We start from the raw sequence: 24,431 nt of genomic DNA, 5'->3' as shown, positions 1-24,431 counted from the left end.
TCTGATAAATCATCATCGAGATCACAAAAGAAAGGCATCTATATCTCCATGGATCCAGTAAATATGTTTGTCACTTATGTCTTCATTCTAAACACATATTCACCCTAATTTTATATTTGTAATTGTATATTCTTTTCTTTGAAAAGTACTTTCCAAACTGTATAAGCTTTAGGGTCCAGAAAACTAAGATCTGTCCTCTGCAGAAAGATGAGGATCTACTCGAAAGCTTTAAACATTAATTTATGGCGATGCCACTTATCCTGTTGGGTGAATCCCTCCAAAAACACTTGGTTGCTTGGGTGCAGAAGAAAGTAGAGTTGGGCTCATCCAGAATTGGGTTTAATGAGTTGGGACCATGTCATTAAAAATATGGACAACAGAATTTAAATTGGACAAGGGGCACAGAGAAAGGAGAGTTCTGTTGGATCATGAGAAGGCAAATTGTTAACAGGCTAGAAAAACTGTTAAGATTACACAAGAAAATCTTAAAAGATCAAGCTGGAGGACATGTGGTTAAAGGAGGATGCTGGAGGTGAATGACAAAGTCCATAGTAGTGATTGTTCCAAGTGATTTGAACCACAGGAAATGATAGGATCATTTGCTCTAAGAAAAAGTCTCAACTCTAATCTGCAAGCATCTGTGTAACCTGTCCCTTACCTGTAACCTCACCCAGTCCAATGTCCCTCTCACTTGCCTCACTACTGCCTTCATCCAGGTCCTTGAGAGCTCCTTCTAGACTGAGGACTTGTATACCTAGTAGTTCCTCTGTCTGGAATACTCTCTGCTACTTTACCAGGCTAACCCCACTCAACCTGAGGATCTCCACTTAAAAAGTCTTTTCCTCAGGGAAGTGTATCCCAACCTATACGTTCTCCTCTCAGGGGTAGAGCCTCCGGTTATATGCCCAAATAAAACTATCTATATTTCTTTCACACCATTTCACGCCACATTTGACTGTACTGTAGAATTTACAGGGCTAATTATCTGTAAAATGTGTTTCTCCAGGATAGAGGAATGGAAGAATAGGTCTGGCTTCCCTCCTTATCACATCTTAGGTCCTCAGGGACTTGCACATAAATATTTGTTGTGTGAAAGGAAGTTAAGATTCTTATGTGTGATAGCTATTTCTGGCATACATTTTAATGTATAAAGATATAAAATGTGATTGCACAGATAATCTAAAAATGGCATGTAATGTTAAAATAATGCACATTTCCTTTCTAAAATACATACACAAAGATGTATTTCTCTTCATCCTCTCTTTGACCCTTATTTGATCTAATACAAATCTAAAACAAATCTAATACAAATCTAAAACAACACAGTTGAAGACAGGGAAAATACTTAAAGATTTCTTCAAATATTCTATCTCATAGAAATGAGATAACTGAATCTCTTATTTGAAATAACAAAAAGATTACTGGAACTTCCAAAAGCTAAGTAGTACAAGATATATTATAATTTTCCATTAGAAAGGCTTTATAACAGGAGTGGAGACAGTGATGAATTTTCTAAAGCCAACAGTGAACTAATCTGAATGTTATGAATGTTAATTATAAATGCTTTTGACTCAGTGTACATACACACTTCCTATGGGAGAAGTGGAAAACAAATTCAATGATTTATTTTCCTTTGGACTTGTGACAAAATTTGCATTCACACACTTAAAAGAATTGCTCTGGTTTATTAGCTGCTGTAAAAATGACAATCACTGGCATTCTAAAAAGCCTTAAAATTTAAGAAAAACAACAAGTTCCCTTGCTAGTTCTTTCCCTCTGCCCTGGTCAAGCTTATCCCTTTTATCTTTTCATAAAACAAGTCTTGGGAGTCTCTCTTCACAATATCTTACAAATCTCCATCTAAATATCTCTTCAAGGGAGTCTCACCTCTCACCCCATCTGACTGAGCCCACCCCAGTTATTTTTTCACTTTACTATATTTGTTTGCCTCAGGGCACAACAGTTATCACAATCTGTACTTCTGTTGACCTTTTCTTTAAGATCCTATGCCACAACAGGAATGTCACCTCCTGAGTGCAGGGATCTTTGTCGCTACCCCAGCACCTAACTGCAATCGCACTTTTTCAAACTGAGAGGAACTCCTGAATATGAATGCCGTGTTAATAAGCAAATGCCCGTCTTAACTTACCTCCTAATATTTTGAGCACTTTCATCTGATTCTTTATATTACCTTCTGAAGATTGTTTTGGGGCTTTGTTTTTCATAAGTAAATTGGGAAAGATATTTCTATTATAGGACAATGGTAAGCTCAGGACCCGGAGTCATAATTGTAACACACACACAAGTAGGCAAATAGAAGTAGGACATCCAGTAATGCTCCCTGTTCTAGACCAACATTCCAAGGGTAGATTTTAAACAAATACAACGTCAAGTGGAAGAAACTGGCAACAAACGGCGGGAGTGTGAGACTTCCAAATGTCCCACACAAAGACTCAGTCAAATGCTTTGGCCCCACTAAGCGCCCCTACCGCCCTGGCAGGCCTGCTCCGGGGACCCGTCCACGCCAGCCCGGGTAGGTCGGGCCCGACCTCCCCAGCAGGCTAGTCGCCGGCGCGCGCTGCCCCCTCACCCTCTCTCCTCTGGTCCCGGGCCTTAAGTCTCCCTGGCCCGGATCCTCGGGGTCGCGGCCTCCCGTTTTGATTGCAGGCTGTCAAGTAGAGAACCCCCCAGCCCCCACCCCCCTAACCCCTGATCTTGTGTATACTACAAACTCTGAACTGATACATGGCAAACCACAAACTGATACTCGAACATTCCTCAGTCTTCCCAGGGCCCGAGCCCCGGCGGCCCTGGTCTCGCCAAGGCTTCGTCCGCCTTCCCCCGCCAGGTGCCGGCTGGGGGCTCCGGCCCCGCCGCCGCCGCCGCCGCCGCCGCCGCCGCCGCGGCAGGGCTGCCGAGGACCCCGTTCCAGCTTCCCGAACTACAGATCCCAGGGTGCCTCTCGGACTCCCGCTCCCTCCCTCCGTCCGCTCCCTCCGCCCCCGGCCCTTGTTGTTTTGGCTGGAAGCGCTCCGCCGGAGTTTCAGAGAAAGTCTAGGCAGAAACCGGAGCCGGCCCGCACGGGGGAGGGGAAGGAGGAAAGGGAGAGGGAACGGGGAGGCTCGGCCGCTCTGAGCCTACCGCGCGCCCGGCGGCCGGGGAAGCGGCGCTAGAGCGGGAGGGGACGGGACAGTGGGATCGTTCTTCGAAGCCAAGCGCCGAGTGCCTGGTTCCTCCGCCGCTCCCCGCCCTCTCCGGCGGCGGCGAGAGCGGACCCACCCTCCCGCGGGACTTGCGCCCTGCCCAGCTCCTGCCGCCCAGCGACGCCCCGCGTTTCGCTGCCACCACGGCGGCTCCCTGCGTAGCCCAGGACCTGCCCTGAGCCCGCACGAGACCCTCGCGATTTCCGTTTTCCCTCTGTCCGTCCCCCGCTCTTTCCCGGGCGCCGCGGAGAAGTGACCCACCCTCTCCCGAGGAGGAGGAAGGGGAGGATCGCGCCGGGCGCACCGAAACCAAGGGGCGATCCGGAGTGGGCGCCGCACGGGGGCATTGTGTGAGTGAGTGAGTGAGTGTGTGTGTGTGAGAGAGAGAGAGTGTGTGCGCGCGCGTGCAACGTAGTGTCTTTAGGAAAGCGCCCGGGGAGGTCCTGTTCTTAGGGGGCGGAGCGCAGGGGACCGAGGCTCGGCTCCGTGCTGGGGCAGAGTCTCGCTGTGCCGGAGCGCTGCTGAAGCGGCCGGCGGGACGGCGCGCCTGGCGGCTAGGCTGGCGCACTGAAGGGAGGCCCGGACGCCCTCGGCCCGACAGCTGCCCCGGCTCCGAGGTGTCGGCCTTGGAGACGCTGCCAGCTTCTGCTCACCGTCCGCGGACCCGCGTGGGAGACGCTCGGACGCGCACAGCCAGCGCGGCGCGTAGCCCGCGCGTCCCGTCCGGCCCCGGCTGCGCCTCGAAGGAGCGAGGCTCTGGCCGCTGCGCTGCCGGCGGGCGTCGGCTGTGTCGGGAGCGCGCCCGCCCGCCCCTCAGCTGCCCGGCCGGCAGCCGGAGAGGCGCGCACCATGAGCGGCGGCGAAGTGGTCTGCTCCGGATGGCTCCGCAAGTCCCCCCCGGAGAAGAAGTTGAAGCGTTATGTAAGTAGAGCTTCGGCCGCCTCTCCTTGGGCCTCCCCGTCCGCACCGCTGCCCCGGCCGCGCGCGGGGCGGGCTCTTCAACTTAGTCCCCCATCTCTTTCCCCTCGGCGCCTTCCCCAGCAGGCTCGGGCACCGAGGCTGTAGAGCTCACGCCCCGGCCTCCCTCCACTTGGCCGGCTAACTTTCTTCCTCCAGCTTCCAGACGGCCTGCCGTGCGGGCCTCATCGGCCCGTGGGAGGGCCCGGGATTTCCACCTAATGCCTGCTGCATGTTTTTACTACTGGCAGCAGAGGTGAAGGGAATAGCATTCTTCTTTCTTTATGTCCGCGTTTGATCATCATGGGGCTGCTGAACACTGAATTTCCCGCAACCGAGAAACCAGTGAGGTTTTAGAACTCAGCGGCTCTCTCTTCGGTCGGCGCTTTCATCTCGTCTTCCCCCGCCGAGGTGCGGGCCACAGTGGACTGTGGACCTGAGAAGTTGGTATTAGAAACCAGCATCTCATATCCGTGCAAAAGGGAAAGAAAAGTTAACTACGCGCCCTGCCGTTTGCCTAGCAGGGTTCGCATTTTCGCGGTTTTGAATCGAGGGACGGCGGGGTTTGGCCCGAGCGCCTTGGCAGTTTGCTGCGAGAGGAGGGCGCTGGGGGGAGCCTGGCGGCTGGTATTTGGGCGCCTTGGACGCGCTGTCAAGCCTCGCAGGAGGGGGGACAGCTGAGGCCCGTAGGATTTCTGTGTGTTGCGGTCCTTTCCCAGGCCACCAGGGTTCCTTAAATGGCATTGGTGTAATTGATACAAGATGCTGATTATGTGTTAAACCATTTTTAGCTGTTAGGAAAAATATTCCTTGAAAGAACCAACCTCACTTTGGTGGAAATCTATGCCTTCTTCAGGGGTCTAGATTCTTACCCCTTCTCGCCCGTTGGTTCTTTCGTCGCTTCCCTCTGCAAAGGAAAGAAATGACGTTTGTCCCGGCGTATGGAACCAATATTTTTCTAGTAAAATGTGTTTTCAAAACCAAATATGTGCCTCCTTAAATACAAATCTATTGTCAGGAGCCGGCACTTCCAATGGAACTTACTTCTTGTTGAACAATATCTACACCCAGTATTAGGACCCAAATTAATCTTAATAGTCACTGCTTGGATAGTGGAGTGAATGAAGTGCAGTGTTTAACTGCACCGACTCACCAGAGAGTTTCTGGTTCACTTTCTGCCGGCATTTGTTATAGACAAGTAATTCTTATTTAAGAATTTGATGCCACACATCCTAAGAAACTTGAACCCTTCCAGATCCTGTCTCTTTACTTATCAGAGTTTCCTGAATGTTCTGATAGAGATGCAACTTTCTTCCAACATTTGTGGGGGGCCGTTGTTTACTGAGTTCTTTAGTTCCAAAAAAAAAAAAGGTTGTACGTGTGTGAGAATAGGGAGTAGAGAGATAGGTGAATTTGTTTTGAGAGGCACAGTTTAGAAAACACGTGGACCTAACGAAGTTCTAGGAGGAAACTAAAAGACAGTAGAGTTGCTTAAATAAGTAGTGATTTTAGAGGCGTAACACATTCTTTCACATGGTTGGTTTATGGCTCTCTCAAAAGATGCCTGCCCCTGGACAAGGCATCATAAGATTAGAAAATATAGCGGGAAAGAAGCCCTGCCTAGTGGGTTTGCAATTTAATGTTATATAATTTAAGAAGAAAATCGGCCGAAAAGATTGTCTTAGCAAGGACGAATAAAATGGAAAGTGCACCCCCAAATATGTACTATTTCATTTGCTCATTACAACAATTTTATGAGGTAGGTATTATCTCTGTTTTACAAATGAGAAAACAGTTTCAGTAACCAGAATGTGCCATAGGATTTGAACCCAGATCTGCCTAACTGCTATAAAAGGTTAATGACTCATCTAGTTCAAGTGGAGCTCAGACTAAGTCATCTTTAAAGCTCCTTTCAGTTTATAACGTTCTAGGAGTCTGTGAATATTAGTTGAGAATGCAAGGAAGAAGCAAGTTGGGGGATAAGATGCGTAGGCTAAAGAAACATAAGCCCTCCAAGTGGCTTTCTGAGTTTTCAGAGAAATGAGACAATATGTGAAATGAGCCAACAGCATAAAGTGGTTTCAGATCTTTTGCCAAAGCTGACTGTTATTTATTTATTTTTTTTTTAAATAGATGTTTTGAGGAATAAGCTCATTGTAGTCTGAAACCATAGGGATACTTTTGAGAGATAGCGGGCTCCCTAAACTGTTTTCAGCAGGGGGAAGAATATGCCCAACAGCTTGGAGGAGGTGGTGTTTTTCTTGCCTGGCTGAGTACTAGTGTTTTCTTTATACATGGATATGGCCCAGGAAAACAGTGTGCAGGGTGGCTACCAGAATTTAAGGGGTCCCAGAGGATGACTAGAGTATTGTAAGTTAGAATGAGGACTATCTTATAGTTTAGCTGTCAAGTTGGTTGCCCAGAAGTTTTTTGACATTTCCAGATTATCGATCTTTAGGCTTTGATGTCCAATTCAGATTGTTTTTGCTAAAGCAGCTTTGACCCTCAAAGGCATGCATATATTCATCCATTTCCGATTCTTGTTTTCTTTTCATGTAAAATCTTTATGAAAATAAAGGGTAAAAGGAAACATTTTTGGCCATCCAGCAGACAAAATGTTGCTTGATAATGGTTTTTAATGAATGAATTTGCTGTGAAAAGATATCTTGGATGAATGGTATTGAGATTGTTAATGAGATGTTAGGGAGTTTGGACATTGATTCTTTTGGGGAGCATTTGGCCCATGGGATTTCAACAGTTGTCTCACTGTTTACAGTATTTATAGGGTAGTCCAAACGATTAAGATGGTACTTAAGGGCTTTTACATGACAAGAAATTGTTTTAGTTTTTATCTTTAAAGTCATCTCATGTTATGGCTTCAGTGCATTCCATTTACAACTCCTTTTTATGTTCACTATTTCATAGTCAACTCACACAGCATTTTCTTTGCACACTAGTGTGTTCCTCTGGTACGAAAGCTTTTCTTAAGTTTCCTAGAAAGAGTGAAAGGGACATGAAAAGAGAAAGTCTGGAATAGTGTGTATATTTTCTAGCCTTTTCATCTCTTTTTACTTTTTTCTCTATCTATTTGCAGAAGGGTAAGAACCTCTTCTATGTATTTCATCCTCTGAATTTTTTGAAGTCTACTTAAAGTGGAGGTGAAAATGTTCATGCTTTCTTTCAATTTTGCTACCACTATGTTTTGTTTTTTTCCCATGTTGTATATTAAACAGCTGCTTTTTCACTTTAAGGACCTCAGTGGAAACATATACAGATCACCATCACTAGGGTTGCAGAAAACAAGTAAACTCTTGGTAGTATGCACTCAACAGTGGTGCTCAGATTTTTAAGAAGTTATTTAAAGACAAATCAGCTATTTGAAATAATGGTAGGATTTTCATCACTACTTGAAATTTCAGCCAAGATGAAATGTAAGTCTGAAAACAAAGGATTGATTCAAGCCAGCTGGCTATCACCATATCTCTGCAGGAGGAGCTTCCCTGTGGCCTGCCTCAAGTCTGGACACCAGGTTCGGGCTCCTCCATGGCCCAGCTGTCAGCATTGGGCAGGTGTGTAATCTCAGCAGGAGAACCTGCTTCTGAGGCTAGACCAAGGTGGCCTGTGAGCTGCCAGCCAGTCTGGGAGCAAGACCTCGGCCAGTTCTCTGGTTTGGAATCTGCACCCAGCTTGGGCTCCACTCTTCAGCTGTCAGTTTATAGGATGGTTCTTGTCTGGACTTCCAGAACATGCCCCTGGTTTTGGAAATGGGCCTAGAAACAGAAATAGCTTCTTTCTCTGGGTGGGCACCTCACATCTTACATGGAGGACAGGAGCACAAGCAGGCAGAGTTAGCATCTCCTTGTTCAGGGACTGCCCAGGATCTGTGCTAAGCATTAGGTCACTGCTCAGTAGTGCCACTACAGCAAATGGGATTGTGATATGGTCTGTAAACTCTTCTGTACTTTTTTTTTTAATTACTCGTAGCAGTAAAGGGACTCTCTGAAGCTTTTACTGAGTGATTGAAGGACCATAATTATTCTGTTGAAGTAATTTTTTTCTTGAAAACCTCAGGATAGTAAATGTCCATTCAGATTCCTAATGTTTTCTTTTTACCTTTTCTCCTGTGGCAGGAACACTGTTTCTGTTAACAAAGATCATCAACTACTAATTACATTAAGCCTTCATGATAGGTGGTTGATAGTTGATTGTTAATTGTTTCATTATGCCTGGACTTAATGATGAGTATAAAACTCTCCATGTAAAACTTGCTGAATTCCTAAATCTGATTGTTTTCTTTGGGATTTAAAATTATCATTAGAAAGTTGTATCAGTTTGGAGAGTAGTTTTAGAATTCTGCTATTTTGAAAATTTGATTTTAAGTTTTTTAAAAAGATCATCTTTGATCAAAATACAATAATATGATAAGAGTTATACTTGGATAATCTTGTTGACAGCTGAATTGGTTATCTCAGTGTGTTGTGTAGTTATTAAGCCTGCTTTAAAAATAAAGCATCGAAGCTTTTTTATGACTAAATTCCACATGTATGTATCTATTTAAAGTTTATTTTCAGTAATCTCTGTACCCAACATGGGGCTCTAGCTCATGATCCTGAGATCAGGAGTCATATGCTCTTCCAACTGAGCCAGCCAGGTGCCCCAGTAGAATTCCATATTTTGTAGTTAACATAAAAATATATAGATAAGGCCTTGGTAATTTGCAGATCGAGGAAGTTTAAGAATGATAGATTCAAAACATTGAGTGCTATAACTCCTAATTTTCTTACAGAAACTAACATAGGGGAAGGCACATCACAGCAGGTAGACTACTACTTTATTTGTGAGGGATTTGAAGTAAATTGAGCTACTGTGAAAGGAATCCTGGACTGAGTGTCAGGATGCAGGATTAGATTGATTTTGCCTTATCTAGGTGATTCTTTGACCATTCTGACCCTCAGTTTCCTCATCTGTAAAATGGGGAAGGGGCATGCAGATCTAGATTCTAAATTCTCTTGTGGCTTAACCTTCCATAGACATTTCTTTGGAAGTGAGAGGCAAAGGGGAGGAGCTTCTTATTAGAAGCCTCCTTTTTGGGAAATAAATTTTAATTTCTTGCTCATTTTAAATAGTTTAGTGAATGTATGAGGAACTGCTTAAGCAGTTTGGGGACTCTCTAGCATTTGCCTTAATAGAACACAGGCTCACTGCGTACAAGGCTGTGAAGTTGCTGCCCTGAGTGTCACAGTGTCTTCGTGTCTCCAGTACCCAGCGCTGTGCCTGGCTCAGAATAGAAGTGCCAGTATCTGTTGACTGAATAAATCAACTAGTATTTCTGGAGCTTTTGTAATGTGTCATGTGTGGAATACAGTGGAGGGAAAGGCCTGCTCCCTACCCTCAAGGAGTTTCTAATCTATCTGTGAAGACAAGCTGTAAATGCACCTACATTTAAATCGTTTTACAAGGCATATGTTATAAGACCATATATGATTACTTGCCAGGTGAATGATTCAGTCTATAATTGCTTAAGAGTTCAAACTGGGAGGCGAATGGGAGGGGGCTCCCAGGGGAGGATCCACAAACGACTTTTCAGGCTCTGTTCTTGGAAGAACTGAGGTCCTGCTGGCAGAAATAGTAAATCCCAAGGGAAGCCTGGTTTTAAAGGAAGAACAAAGACTTTGTGTTGAGTTTAGACATCCTAGGGAAGAGAACAGCTTCAGAACACCTAAGTTTCAAGCATGGAGTTTGGATGTCAGCTGTAAAGTGTGGTTTGAGAAGTTTCTGTTTCTGCCATGACCTATTGCTCCTGATGGGATCCTGACCACAAGTGAATATTATGTGTCAGACAAGAAACAAGCAAACAAAACAACTTGTTTGGTCACCTGAACTTATTAAAATTCCAAGGGACATGTGTTATTTAAGAATTTCTTTATGTCTGTTTTGAGCTAAATAATTCATTCTGGCAAGCATTTAGTTTACAACAGAGAGGGAGCATGTTCTGGTGGGAGGGAGAATAAAAGAGCCTTTGATTCATTTGCTCCTGAGTTCCAGCAGGAGGGCCAGCACTCCCTTGGGCTAGTGTCTTATTTTGGACTTTGGAAGCCATCTTAGCCCAGCTGTGTGAGTGCCAGCTAGTGTTGGAGGAAAGAGAATAACACCATTGGGTCTCATTAAACCCCCTCTGACTGTTGATGGAGAGGTTTCTCTCATTTCACATTCCTCAAATTAACATGGTGGCTAATTTCCACGAAGTTAGAGCTTCATCTGAGTTTGCCATTTGAACTTTGGCTTGAAGTCACAACATTTCTGTGAGTCCTTTTATCTCAGTCTAGGGATTTGAGTACAGGAAACTTATCAAGTCACAGGTTTCTTTATTCTCTCCTCTTTGGCTACAAGCACAAATAAAATTAGCATTCTTTTCTTCTTCAGATTACTCCTGGGGAAAAGTGGTTCTTTGTACAGTGGATTTCCACATCCATTAAATAAGTAGCCTCTTCAGTTGCCAAGTATATGGCAGGGAGTCTTACAGAATAGGAGGTGGCAGTTCAGGCCTGTGGAAGTACTGGGAAAAGTCACTTTAGTCACTTTGACCATTCCAAGCTTATATGTGTAAGCCCCTTAAATAATATAAGAATGCCTGAACTGGAAAAGGGAATCTTTTATATTTTCAGCAGTTCTTTTATTCATAGGCGCAAAACTCTCTAACTGAAGAGAATAATTCTCATTGCTGAAGGCACATGAAGTAGAACCAAACAGCTTTTGACCCTCTTGCAGCCTGCTTTGTGAAAAGTAGTTACCGCTGAGCACCGAACGCATGTTTGGTTGTTATCTCTGTTACATTAGCTCTTGAAACGTTCTGATTACAACTTGTAGCTGCCAAGCCCTGTCCTGCAGTATTATCTGGAACAAAAATTTTCCATGTGGTTGTTTTTAGCAGAGCTGCTCTATGCAAACTGCACATGAAGATGTAAGTTGCACGAAATAGAGCTTCTAGAAGGGGAAATGTGAGTTATCTTAAATTTTTTCTACCATTTAACTGTTCTCATCTCTATGTGTATTTCAGAAATTTTTATCATACTTCTAAACTGAGTTTTATTTTTATATACTGGAAAGAATGCCAAATTCACCATGAGTTTTTCTTATGGTGGTATTTCTTTTTTCTCTCAACTTTTTACTTTGAATTCATACTTGGCCTAAATAATTCCCTGTGTTCAAAAAGAAAAAAAAAAGTCCTAAAGGGAAATAAACAAATAGCTACATTGTTCCATGAATTAAAAACAATATACGGAGAGTCCAAATATTTCTTTTCAATGTAAAAATCTTAGGTCATTTTTTTTTAAAGGAAGAAAAATATTAAACTTTGCTTTAACTATCCTGTTCATTGTTTTTCTTTTCCTTTTTTTATTTTTCTTTGACTTGTGTGGTTTAAATTTTTTTTGGAAACAGTTTTATGCGTTCTTTAGGAACGCCACACATGAAAAAAGAAAACATCAACATTCCATTTTACATTTCAAGAGAAAAGTGAGGGGGGGCAGCCATAGTCTGAAGAAGGGGGAAAATGTCAGTTGACACCGTGGCTTTGTACATTACTTTCCTGTTGCTTGGTTGAGTCGAATATTTGTCATTTGCCTATAGATATTTAGTTAGTATACATGATGGAAGCAGGTAAATATAATTTTAGTCAAGGTTTGCTTTTGTGAAATGAGGACATAGGACATTAGCTCTGAGGAGAAGGTTGGGGACTCAATCTGTTGTTCTTGTTCTTGTTTTTATTTTCGTTTTGTTTTTAGTTTACTTACTTTTTTTTTTTAGTAATCTCCAAACCCAGTGTGAGGCTCGAACTCATAACCCCGAGATCAAGAGTCCCATGCTCTACTGACTGAACCAGCCAGGGGCCCCTTTATTTTTTGTTTTTAGTACATCAGTTACCTAGTTGCTATAACATTTTATTTGCTAACTTTTTTTTAAGTGGGAGAAAGGTAAAAGCACTCTTTGTCCCGTGGATCTCTATCTACCCTCTTGCTCTTTTCTCTTTGTTTTCATTTCTCTCTCTGTAATGTAAGCCTGGCCACCAGTATCACAGAGTATTTGTGTTAGAATCTTTACACACACATTCTTTCATCTTTTCTCTAAAAGGGGGGAGTTATTTCTGACCCTGTAATGTGCTAATCAAGACTAGGAGTAATAATGTTCCACCATGTAGATTGTTTTCTTCTCCTGAAATGCAGTTTTAAGTTACTACTGTATTGGGAAATGTGGTCAGGCCACTTTCCGAGTAACAGAACTCCTCCCCAGATGACTACCTGATTAAAGAATTAAGTACCTGGTGTGCTTTCTCAATTCAGATCCATCACATATTCCCATTAATGCCTTGGACAGAGTCACAGCAGCCAAGATGAAAGTGCTTCTAGTTGGAGGGATGACCAGTTGATTAGTGCAAGAGAACTTTTAATCTTCCACTCTTGAAAGAGAAACACTTGGTAAAATGCTCCCTCCAGTGTTTTGAATTCCAATGGCGTTAGGTAGATCTTGAAGAGGAATGATCACCTCATTCAGTTAAGGAGGTATTATTTGAACCCCCTTCCCTCCGGCAACGTTATAATTGACCCCAAAGTTGTGTAGGAGTATTAAATTTTACAAGTTCTCCTTGACAGTTTCAGATTTGAATGTTTAAAGTGTTGAGAAAAGGTAGAAGGAAATACTGAACAAGAATGCAAAGTATTTGGGGAGGTAATTTGATCCTAGTGATGCTGTTACATAAAACCAAAAGCCTTCTGAGTAATCTTCACTGGGTATATAGGTCATTTATCTCCGAAGAACAGGGTGCAAAATTAAACTGGTGCTTTTGATTAGTATTCCTTTTTTCCTTTTTCTTCACTTAAGTAAGTAGTCAAAAAAGGAAAAGCAATCATAATATATTTTTGTATTTGATATATTTTTCCAGGTGATTTTCATAATGACCCACAGTATACACAGTAGAAGGTACATATACACGATCTGTTTACAAAGAAAATTATGGCTTCAGTTATCATTTTTTAGTGTTTGTAATAGGATATTAGTTTCCAAAGGACAAAGATGGCATTTGTTCTCTGTGTCTAAAGGTACTGAGTGATACTTTCCATGATCTCTTGAACAATATGACCAGATAATAATACAGTTTTAAACCTAAAATTATAGATCGTCTAGTACAGTGTTTTTCAATGTTTCTAACCCATTTCTCTTTCATGTGTCATTTGGCTGTCTTTTGACTTTTTAATCCAGTTTTTCTTTCTATGATTTACATTACCAAAACAAGCTATATTAAGTATCTTTCCCAATTACACGGATCTCCTTCTTCCCTAGTCAAGAATCCAACCTCCACTGTTTATAAGGAGTGAAAATTAGCCTCTGGGAGACTAACTGATTTGTCCCAGGTCCTACATGTTAACTAGCTGTTCTGGCAGAGCCAGATCTCTCATCCCTTGGTTCATATCCCTCCAGTCACTGAGGGAATGCCTGCTATGAAAAAATACTGTGAAGAATTCAGAAAAAGAGGACCAAGAGGCTGTCTCCATTTTTGGGGAGTTTATATGCTACATAGGATGCACTTAGTATTGCAAATTATATTATGATCAGTGACATTCGAGATAAGACTCTAGAAGAATTTAGCAGAAGGGACTCTGAGAAGTCTTACTGAAGGTGGTTAGAGATTTCTCACCAGGATCTTAAACAATGGATTCTATTTTCAAAGCAGGAGCTAGAATGAGACTCTTTCTATTCCTCCTTCCCTTCCCTAGACAGACTTTTTTTTTTTTAAGTAGGCTCTGTACCCAGTGTGGGGCTTGAATTCACAACTTTGAGATCAAGAGTTGCATGCTTTGCTGACTGAGCCAGCCAGGTGCCCTCAGCCAGATTTTTTTTTTTTTTTTTAAGATTTTATTTATTTATTTAACAGAGAGGGAGAGAGACAGCAAGAGAAGAAACATAAGCAGGTGGAGTGGGAAGGGGGAGAAGCAAGCCTCCCGCTGAGTGGGGAGCCCAATGTGGGACTCGATCTCAGGACCCTGGGATCTCAGGACTCTCATGACTTGAGCCGAAGGCAGACGCTTAACGACTGAGCCACCCAGGCACCCCACCCCCAGCCAGATTCTTGAGTGGGTTTTGTACAATTGGCTGCTTCCACCTGCTGCTCATTTCCTAATGGAATAGAGTCTGTATCCTTTTCTAAACAGTTTGCTCTGAGGTCCCCAATGACCTCCTGGTTGCCAGATATAGCAGAACTAGATTTGAACTTTTTAGTTCTAACTTTTCATGGATCTCCTGACTACATTGATGGAGAAACAACCAGTCTCTCTTCTCAAAATCTTCTTTCCGTGCTTTCCTAATACTGGGCTCTAGTCTTCTTATGTATGGGAGTTCTTCAGCATTCTAGTAGCAGCACTGCGTGGGCCTTGTCTCCCATTTCATGCTGTTGAGTTGCTGCTTCAAAATATGTGAGTTCAGGAATCCCTTTGAAAATTTGATAAAAGGTCTGGCTCTCAGTTTCTGCAGAATTCTTATAAACTTACACTATAACCTTGCATTTTCCCCTAACCTTTAAAGCCCTTCTCTGGATTTTTTTTTTTTTTAATAAAGATTTTATTTATTTATTTGACACAAAGAGAGAGAGAGATTGCAAGTAGGCAGAGAGGCAGGCAGAGAGAGGTGGGGGTCGGGGAAGCAGGCTCCCTGCTGAGCAGAGAGCCCGATGTGGGACTCAATCCCAGGACCCTGAGATCATGACCAGAGCTGAAGGCAGAGGCTTAACCCACTGAGCCACCCAGGTGCCCCCCCCTCTGGATCTTAAATGGCCTTGAATCATACGATGATGATTCAAGGGTGTTATCTCAGTCTGTTTCTCAGTCCACATCTAACTGCTTAGATCCATAACTACCTAGATCCCCCACAGCAATCCAGCCCCAGCATATCCACAGCCAGCCTTATCCACTCCCTCTACCTGGAGTTCCCTCAGTCAGTGCCTCCACCATCACTTGTGCAGAGGTGTTTCATGTTATCTGTCCTTCATTCTCCATACCCAGTGACAAGTCCTATCAGTTTTACCTCCCAAATATCTCTTTAAGGGGCCCCTGCATGGCTCGATTGGTTAAGCGTCCAACTCTTGGTTTCAGTTGAGGTCATGATCTCAGAGTTGTGAGATCCAGCCCCCCTTGTGGAGCTCCCTGCTGGGCATGAAGCCTGCTTAAGATTTTTTCGTCCTCTTCCACTGCCCCAACTCCTTACTCATCCCCCTGCATGCATGTGCATGATCTCTCTCAATCTCACTTCTGGATTGAGGCAGTAGCCAGTGGCCTCTCTCCTTCCATTCTTCCAAACTGTCTTCATTAAGGCAGCCAGAGTGGCCTTCGGGAACACAAATCTGAGCATACCGCTCCCAGTTTGAAGCTACTCTAAGCAGTTCCTTTGGCCTTTGCCCAAACCTCTTCTCAGTTTGCAAGGCCCATTGTGATGGGGTGCCCTTGTGGGCCTCCCGTAGTATTTGTTGCTACCTTCGCACTCTCCTTCAGCTCTTCTGAACTTCCACATCCCACACTGGTCTTGTGATCCATCTGTCAGTCTGGCTTTTGCCCTGCTCTCTTCTTCTCCCAGAATTTTTGGTCCTCCCATCTGCCAGCACAACCAGGCTAACTTCTGCTTGTTCTCTGCCCCTGAAGCCTCCTTTGAACTCCCACCACTCTCACACATAGACACAGTGGGTTGCCAGCATCTGTTTAATCCTCCTTTGATACTCTTCCGTTTCCATAGCATGGTGCCTGTCACACCTGATCATACATGCTTGTTTTAATTGCTTACTACCCATTCAGATAGTGGGGCCATATGGTGCCTAGTGAACCCCAGGTACTTTTGCCTTCATGGGCTTCCCTTCCTCTATTAAAAAAAAAAAAAAGAATAAAAGTTGTATTTTACAAGTGTGTCACTATAAAGATGAGTAAGTTCCAAGCTGGTATTGTTATTGTTATATTCATTTTTTATCCTGACTTTAAAATAAATTAATATAAAAACACTTCTCATGGGCATTGTGCCTTCTGTGCCTGATGGATATGTTGGCTTTGTTAAATGGGCATAAATACTTTGGGCCTACCCCCAGTTATTTTATTATGTGCCCCTTTTGTGATGGCTTGGATACCTTCTTAAACAATATTAAGATTTTGTATTTTAGCTCCTAGTAATGGAAAAAATATATGGAAGATAGGGTGATATACTCAAAAGGTATATATAATATATATGTACTATATATATATATTTAAAAATATATATATTTAAAAGAAATTGTGAGTTTTCTTATGATGTCAGAAATATGTTGTATGAGTTATTTTATTAATACAAACTTTTCTTCATGATGCTTCCGTATCCAGCAGTGGTTTTTAATGGATGTGTGGGGTAATTTTGTGGGGACAAATGTCTGGAGACATTTTTAGCTGTCACAGCAGGGGTACTTGGGCTGCTAGTCAGAGGCAGGGATGCCTCCAACAAAGAATTATCTAGCCCAAAGTAACAGTAGTGCTGACATTGAGAAACCTTAATGTAGAGAAATTCTTCACAAAGCTTAGTTTCTGTATGCTTATTATTTAGTTTCTTTCCCTACGTGTCCATTAAAAGCTATATACTTGACCCCTGAACAATGCGGATTTGGTCCGCTTAGATGTGGACTTTTTTCATTAAGTATAATGGAAAATGTTTTGGAGATTTGCAACAATTTGAAAAACTCAGAGACGGGGGCACCTTGGTGGCTTAGTCCTTTAAGTGTCTGACTTTAGACTCCAGCTCAGGTCAGGATGTCAGGGTTGTGATATTGAGCCCTCAAGCAGGCTCTGTGTTGGGCATGGAGCCTGCTTGAGGTTCTCTCTCTCCTTCTTTCTTTGCCCCTCCCACCTAAAAAAAAAGAAAGAGAAAGAAAAGCTCACAGATGAACCAGGTAACCAAGAAACCTAGAATACCAGAAAAATTAAGAAAAAAGTACTCTTGTAAGAATGCAATATATAATACATAAAACATATCAAGTATGGGTTAATTGACTTTTATAGATAAGTCTTCTCTGGTCAACAGGAGGCCATTAGTAGTTCAATTTTGGGGGAGTCAGAAGTTATATGCAAGATTTTTGATTGCATGGGTGATTGGCCTCCCAGCCCCTATGTTATTCAAGGGCCAACTATATTTCAACTGTAGGATTGTGTTGTAGCACTGGCACCAAACTTTTTTTTTTTTTTTTTTAACCTCAGTAAGGCTAAGAAGAATAGTCATTGAAGTGGCTGAGCTTATGAACACAAGAGGTTGGTGCTGTGTAACTTTCACTAGGGTTTATTTGATAGACAAAATCTCTCTTAAAGGGTCTGTTGTCATTTAAATCATTACCCAGATATTCATTTTTGCCCCTGCTAATCCTAGCCAGAGTACAACCAATTGTTGTCTGAGTGGGGAGGGGGATGTGAAGTGTTTATTCATGATTTTTATTACCTCTTGGCTTCAGTATCACCATTCATTGTTCACAAGCCGCCCAGCTTGTTTACTTTTTATAAATTACATTTAATCAGTCCTCTTGCAGGTCTGGCTACTGTAATTGGCAGTAGCCACAGAGCAGGGCTGACGAGTCCGCATTTATGCTGATGTCTCATAGTCAGCTCATGTTCTACTTTCCATGCTTTCTTGCCTCTTCCCTCTGTTTTTTAAAAGGAAGGTGAAGAGAGAATTGCCACAATGCTCTCTTTACAGATACTCTAATGGTGCTTGTTTATTATTTGGTCGAGTCCCTGTGTCCTTTGGGAAGAGTCCAGGCTTTGGGGCAGTGGTTCTCAGACTTCTTCCATCTGTATTATAGTCACCTGGGCAACTTCTAAAGTGAGGATTCCTGAGCCCTCCTCACCTTCTGCTGTTTAGTAGACTGAGGCTGAAGTCCAAAGCACTTTTGCCTCAAATCCCTGCTGATTCTGATGTAGGTGGCTTTTGAAATTATACTTGGAGAAATCCTTAGTTGGGCATGGAGGGAAAAAGGAAGAAGAAAGAAAATCCAGTAGAAGTAAATGTGTATGAAGAGTGGGCTAGGAAGACAAAATCCAAAACTCAGAAAGTAACTTTAGCCTCTCTATTGAGAGATAAGGGAAATATGCTGTGTTGCTATGTGCTTACTATTTCTAGCAGTGATTTAGATCAAACTGTCCCATAAAGGGGACATACCTTAGAAGAAGACAGAGTGAAAGGGAATTTTTAGAAAGGTTAGAATGTGAGAAAGTGCCTAACTGAGTTGCTCGGAAGACATTATTAAATCAAGGAAGGTATTATGTAACTATTGATTTAAAAAAGAATGTACATTCCTGAATCAAGAGTTTATGAATGGCCTAAGTCAAAGGGAAAAGATATGAAGAAGGATTAGCCCTTCACCACAAGTTCTGGTTATTCCGGTTATTGGATCTGAGAGCGTATTATTAAAATCTAGATTTCCTTGAAAAGTTCTAAATTCAAGTGTTCTTTCCTACTGTCATTATTATTCATGTCTGGTTCACTTTAGTTTGGGTTAGTTGAGATGTGGTTGATTTATAAAAGAGCACCAAAGAAGTTCTTTTGTTTTTTAGTCTCTGTGTGTCTCTGTGTATCTGTGTTTAATGTATATATTCTAATCTACTTTTTAAACCTGAAATTTGATTTTTCTTTAAAGATTTTATTTATTTATTTGACAGAGATCACAAGCAGGCAGAGAGGCAGGTAGAGAGAAAGGAAGGGAAACAGGTCCCCTACTGAGCAGAGAGCCCGATGTGAGACTTGATCCCAGGACCCCGAGATCATGACCTGAGCCGAAGGCAGCGGCCCAACCCACTGAGCCACCCAGGCGCCCCGACCTGAAATTTGATTTTAAAGTCCATTTTAGAGAAAGAGAGCAAGAGAGACGGACAAGACAGACTGACTCTATTTAGAAAACTAGTCAAGAAGTGGACTAGGTGGAAGTGGTTTTTTAATCCTAGCAAAGGAATAAAGTACTTTATTTCCAACTTCCTACTGAACTTACTCCATTTCTAGAAAGCTATGTCTGTTTTTTTGCGTATTAGTTCCTTAAGGGAACTTCCTTGAGAGAACTTCATGATTCCGTTCAGTTACAATGCAGAAAGCCCTTGACACCGCCCCCCACCCAAAGTAAAAGGGTTTTGGGGTGTTACTTACAAAAGGATGGCTATCAGCTTTTATGAAATCATTCTTTATGCTGCTCCGGCCATCCGTGTGTCAAAGTGTTCGTTTTTCCATGCTAGCAACCCTGACTGTTTTGTAAAACTTTTCACCATTATGGTATCGTATTCACTGGCTTGCTAATCTTTCCTCCCTCCCTTCTTTTTTCCATCCTTCACGCTCTCTCTTCTCCATTTATTTAAATGCCCAGAAATACTTTAGCCTCTTACATACTCTTCCCGTCTGCTCACAAGATCTTAGAGAATCTCCACATCTACCTTGTAAGTGTCGAGTATCATTACTGTTATTATATGAAGTGTCTACCACACCCTCTCATTGCACTGTGAGTCCAAGTAAGTTTGGTTAGTAAATCACTTGGCTCCTGAAGTGAGGAGAAGAGCTATTGCTCGACGCGGAGACCCAGAACCAACTTTTACCACTTACTCTGGCAACCAAGAAAGGCTAGACTCCTGTGACTTCTACTGTGTGCAGAGAATTGAAGTCAGGGCTCACGACTTGCTCTCTTCATTCCAGGTGACCTTATTTTCTAGCATTCCTGTACTTTTTAAATCATATCCTTGGTTAAACCTTTTTTCTTAGGAGTCTCTTAATATTTCTGACTATTTTTTCAGATTTTTTTCTGTAATTTATTCTAAACCATATGTTGTTTAACGTATTGATAGATGTTTCCAATGAATATTTATATTTGCTGAAAACAAGGATGAATGCTCTTAGGGAGAACCATAACATTAAGTAGTCCTGCAATTGCAGCATGAAAAAATATATAGCTTATAAGATTTCAGTGGGAGTATTTTAACTTAAAATTTTCTGGTTTAGGCTCACCTTGGAAAATAAGTTATAAAATCTTAGGTAAGCAGATTTATTGTCCTTTGTATAAGTTACTAAAGAGAAGTATTTCTTATATATGATTTATCATTAAAGTTAATGTATATATTTAGCCTTATGGTAATTTTATATTTACTTATATTTGAATAGGAAAAGTACATGAATTGACTTAAAATTTTAATATGTTGATGCTTTGGTTATTTATATGTTTTAAGGTATAGTTTTTAGTACTCAAACATATTTAAATGTTTAATATTTCCTTACTAATTTTAATGGGTCTTTAGCAATTAATGATATTCTTTTATGATAGGTTTTGTGCATACTTAATTTTTGAGGAAATTGGCTTTTATTCCTAAGTTGGAGAAATAGTATATGTTAAGTATATAATATATTTTATATATATATATATATATATATATATATATATATATATATAAAACAGTATATGTTTTTATGGAGGGAAATTGGAACATGGATATTAAAATATTTTTAATCTTTCACATAAGGTTCTAGCCTTGAAAACATTCCATGTATGTTTTCAGTAGAAATCTCTTGTGTTTTTAAACCATATATTTCCAAAGCAGAATAAATTTTCTTTGAGATTTTTATTGAAAACCTTAGGGGGAAGAAAATAACTCAAGAAAGATAAAGACCAGGTTTTCTTGAAGTAATGAAGGGGGTAAAAAATTTCTACTGCTCTTCCTATTCCTAATGAGAAAAAATGAGGTCCTAGGCAGTTGGACCTAGGAAATACCCTGAATGCAAGGCCAGCTGGGTTCTGCAGGCAGACATAGACAGGAGCACAAGCTCCAGCCCAGCCCAATGCCATTCCCAATATGCACTCTCCCCCTCTGCTTTCAGTAGGTTGCTGTGATTTATCACTTTTGAACAGATGGACACTCTTAAGAGTATTTTCATTGTCTCTCAGAGCAGTGGCAATATGGTAAATTTACCCCAATCCCTCTTTTTTTTTTTTTTTTTTTTTAATTTTAATCTTTAATTGTAAAAAAAACCACATAGTATAAAATTTACTAATGGGACACCAGGGTGGCACAGTTGGTTAAAGCGGCTATCTCTGGTTCAGGTCGTGATTCAATCCCACAATCTTGGGATTGAGTCCCACATAGGGTGCCTTGCTCAGCAGGGACCCTGCTTCTCCCTCTGCCTGTTCTGCCTGTTCTGCCTGCAGCTCTCCATGCTTCTGCTCTCTCTCTCTCTCTGATAGGTAAGTAAATAAATAAAACCTTTTAAATAAATAAATAAATAAATGGAATTTGCTGTTACCCATTTTTAAGTGCACAGTTCAGTGATGTTAACTATAGTCCCAGTGTTGTGCCACCCCAGTCTCTCTTGCCTCTCCATCTAATCTTTATAGCATGGGAAACATCTGAAGGGGCTTTATTCCAGCGCCATTTGGAAAGGTTGTGCACCTCACCTATGTTTACTCCTTCTCTGTAGTAGGAAGTTAATTATGTGGGATTTGCTCACCTGAGCCACACAGAAGATCCTACTTTAGTGTACATTTGGAAATCCCATGCCCCTGTCTGCCCCTGAGAAAAAATTCTTTCGTGATATAGAGTCAGTGTTCAGTTTAATCTTGAGCATATGAGAATGAGTCACCCTGAGTAAGTATGTAATCCCATTTATACCTTCCTTCCAATCTCCCTTTAATTTTTAAACTCAATATACTAGATCCTGACTTCCTGTGTAGGGTATGGTGACTGGGGACTAACTTAGGGACTGGGCGATGTTGAGATTATTTTGGAACTTTCTGTTCTACTGAAAATGAAGCTGTATGGCCTAAGTTTTAAAATTCAGACTATGTGTGGAATGTCTGTGTGGATGAAGGAACATGTTAAATGCTTTTTGGGAAGGCAGGAGGAAAGAAGAATGAAAATTTTAAGCTAGTCTGATTTTTGTGGGGGCAATTTTGAGATTTTTAGAATATATATAAACCAAAGATGACTGGCTAGTTGCTCTGTGATTTCTTTGTGTACACAGAAGGAATACTTGATATCCGGCTAAAGAGATATTGCTGAATAGGTAGGTGTATTAGCTGACAAATATTATGAGTTCTGCTTTTGATTCCAGTTACTATTATCTGAACAATGTGTAACCACTAAAAATATTTCACTGGGAAATTATTTTTAAAAGAATACTTGCAGAAGTGCCTGGGTGGCTCAGTGGGTTAATAAAACTTCTTCCTTGGGCTCAGGTCATGATCCCAGGGTCTTGGGATTGAGCCCTGCATCAGCTCTCTGCTCAGTGGGGAGCCTGCACCCCCCCCCCCCGCCTGCCTCTTTGCCTGATTGTGATCTCTGTCTGTCAAATAAATAAATAAAATCTTAAAAAAAAATAAAGAGTACTTGCAAAGTACTTTAAGTACCTTTAAGGTACTTTGAATGTGGTACTTAAAGAATGTAAACCATTAGTGTTTATAGTTTCATACCTGTGGAGGTATATGGCAGTGGGAGTGAACTTCACAATATCCATTTTTTAAGACAGCATACATTTGAACTAGCCATTCTCCCTAAATGCTTATTTTAAATTGGCAGTGGTTTACCCAGCACTCAGTAATCTCACTTAGCAAGTGTTTGGCACGCCTGTTTTAACCTGCACAGGTTCACTTCGCACAAAGAAAGGGAGGGTGGGGTTACATGGTGGAAGCACCATGTTAGCCTCATTAACATATTTTGAATAACTGTATTTGAACACTTGCCAGTGAAGCTAGGCTATTTGGATACTTGCCAGATGAGCAATGGGAACTTCTGAGAGGAGCGTAGAGATTTGAGCCTGTAAAATGTTTACTTTTGCTTCTTGGAGAGGAAACGTTTTAGAAGTTGCTATTTAGGATATTTCCCTTATTCTCCCAACAGAACAATTTTTTTTTTTTAAATTCTGCAGATATTTGAGATCTTCTCTTCCCACCATCTTTGTGTATTTTTGGAGCGGGGAGGGGAAATGTACCTTGGGACTTGTTTCAGAAATACCTTTGATAATGTCTCCTGGATTAGATTTAGTTCCCACTCAGTCTGTCTTTGTTTTTTGCAAAATTAGTCCTAAAGCTCTTTCTGTGGGCCGATCTGGAGAACCTCTTCTGCAAGCTTATCGTGTGAACACCAATGGCTGGAACAAGACAGACAGGATAAACTAGGGTGTCTGTAGAGTCAACTTCTGTCCTGTGGATGCTCAGATCATAAAGATGCCAGCCTGGCTCAGCTCTGTGGAGCACAGAAATGATCTTTACAAGGTTCTAGTTTTGTGGCCTGTAACTGTGTCCAGAAATACTTCTTTAACTTTGTTGACACCATCTGGCTGAAACCAAAACTTGGGGCTCTAAAACTAGTTAAGGAAATAAAAGCTGAAACCAGGTTCTTGGATATTGTGATGTAGCAGATTTTAAGGGTAAGAAGATGAGGCAGCACATATGCTTAGCTCTGTAGTTCTTATTTTGGGGGCCAGGTCAGGGAGTATGAAAACCACCAGGGAGCTTTTATAGAACCTATTCTCCATGATTGCTTTTTTTCAGGGTGGAATGACAAGGTAACGAGGAGGCATTTGAATCTACAACCTGTTGAAACCGTGGGTGCTTTCCATTGTGTGGTAGTTTCCATTTTTTAGGCCAATTTGCAACCCTGCTTCTTGCTTACTCTTCAGAATAGAAAGATACAGCCTGATAACACCATGTCTCATTGCTCCTGTGAAAGATTTTGAAGTAATATGTCAAATGTGTACTTAATAGACTTACCAAAGAGGGTTTTCTTCCTGCTTAGGGCTTTTTTTCCCTTTATTTCTTCAAAGTTGGTTCTTAAGACCAATTTATTTTATTATTATTATATTTTAAAGATTTTATTTATTTATTTGACAGACAGAGATCACAAGTATGCAGAGAGGCAGACAGAGAGAGAGAAGGGGAAGAGGCTCTCCACTGAGCAAAGAGCCCGATGTGGGCTCGATCCCAGGACCCTGGGATCATGAACCTGAGCCGAAGGCAGAGGCCCAACCCACTGAGCCACCCAGGTGCCCCTTAAGACCAATTTATTAAAATCACACAAATATAGTGTAGCTATTAAAAAAAAATTTTTTTTTAATGAGAACCTAGGAAAGAACCCTGGTACATTAAATGAAGTCCTAAATTTTTAGCAGGTATTGTAAAGAGCATATCTATTTATATTTTACATGCCAGTCATATAATGTATATATAAATATAGGTTATATATATACAACATATATTTATATATA

At 41.6% G+C, this 24,431-nt stretch overlaps 1 protein-coding gene and 1 pseudogene across 4 annotated transcripts in view; one reads left to right on the top strand and one right to left on the bottom strand.

The window, feature by feature from the left end:
- Positions 1-3,054: 3,054 nt before the first annotated feature.
- On the bottom strand, positions 3,055-4,054 carry LOC131833046 (uncharacterized; annotated as a pseudogene).
- GAB1 (GRB2 associated binding protein 1) overlaps positions 3,994-24,431 on the top strand; it is a 125,408-nt gene continuing 104,970 nt past the window's right edge. For 2 of the 4 annotated variants that reach the window (XM_059176266.1, XM_059176258.1), the window contains exon 1: positions 3,994-4,124. In XM_059176266.1, the coding sequence (XP_059032249.1) occupies positions 4,053-4,124 (72 nt within the window). In that variant the 5' untranslated portion in view covers positions 3,994-4,052. Of the gene's footprint in view, positions 4,125-11,024; positions 11,159-19,749; positions 19,878-24,431 lie in introns of those variants that run through there. The other 2 variants (XM_059176282.1, XM_059176289.1) reach the window with 2 other exon arrangements.

The sequence above is a fragment of the Mustela lutreola genome, chromosome 1 (assembly GCF_030435805.1).
Source record: "Mustela lutreola isolate mMusLut2 chromosome 1, mMusLut2.pri, whole genome shotgun sequence".
Taxonomy (NCBI): domain Eukaryota; kingdom Metazoa; phylum Chordata; class Mammalia; order Carnivora; family Mustelidae; genus Mustela; species Mustela lutreola.
The sequence above is the reverse complement of the archived record's forward strand: the minus strand, read 5'-3'. Positions and strand labels throughout refer to the sequence as shown.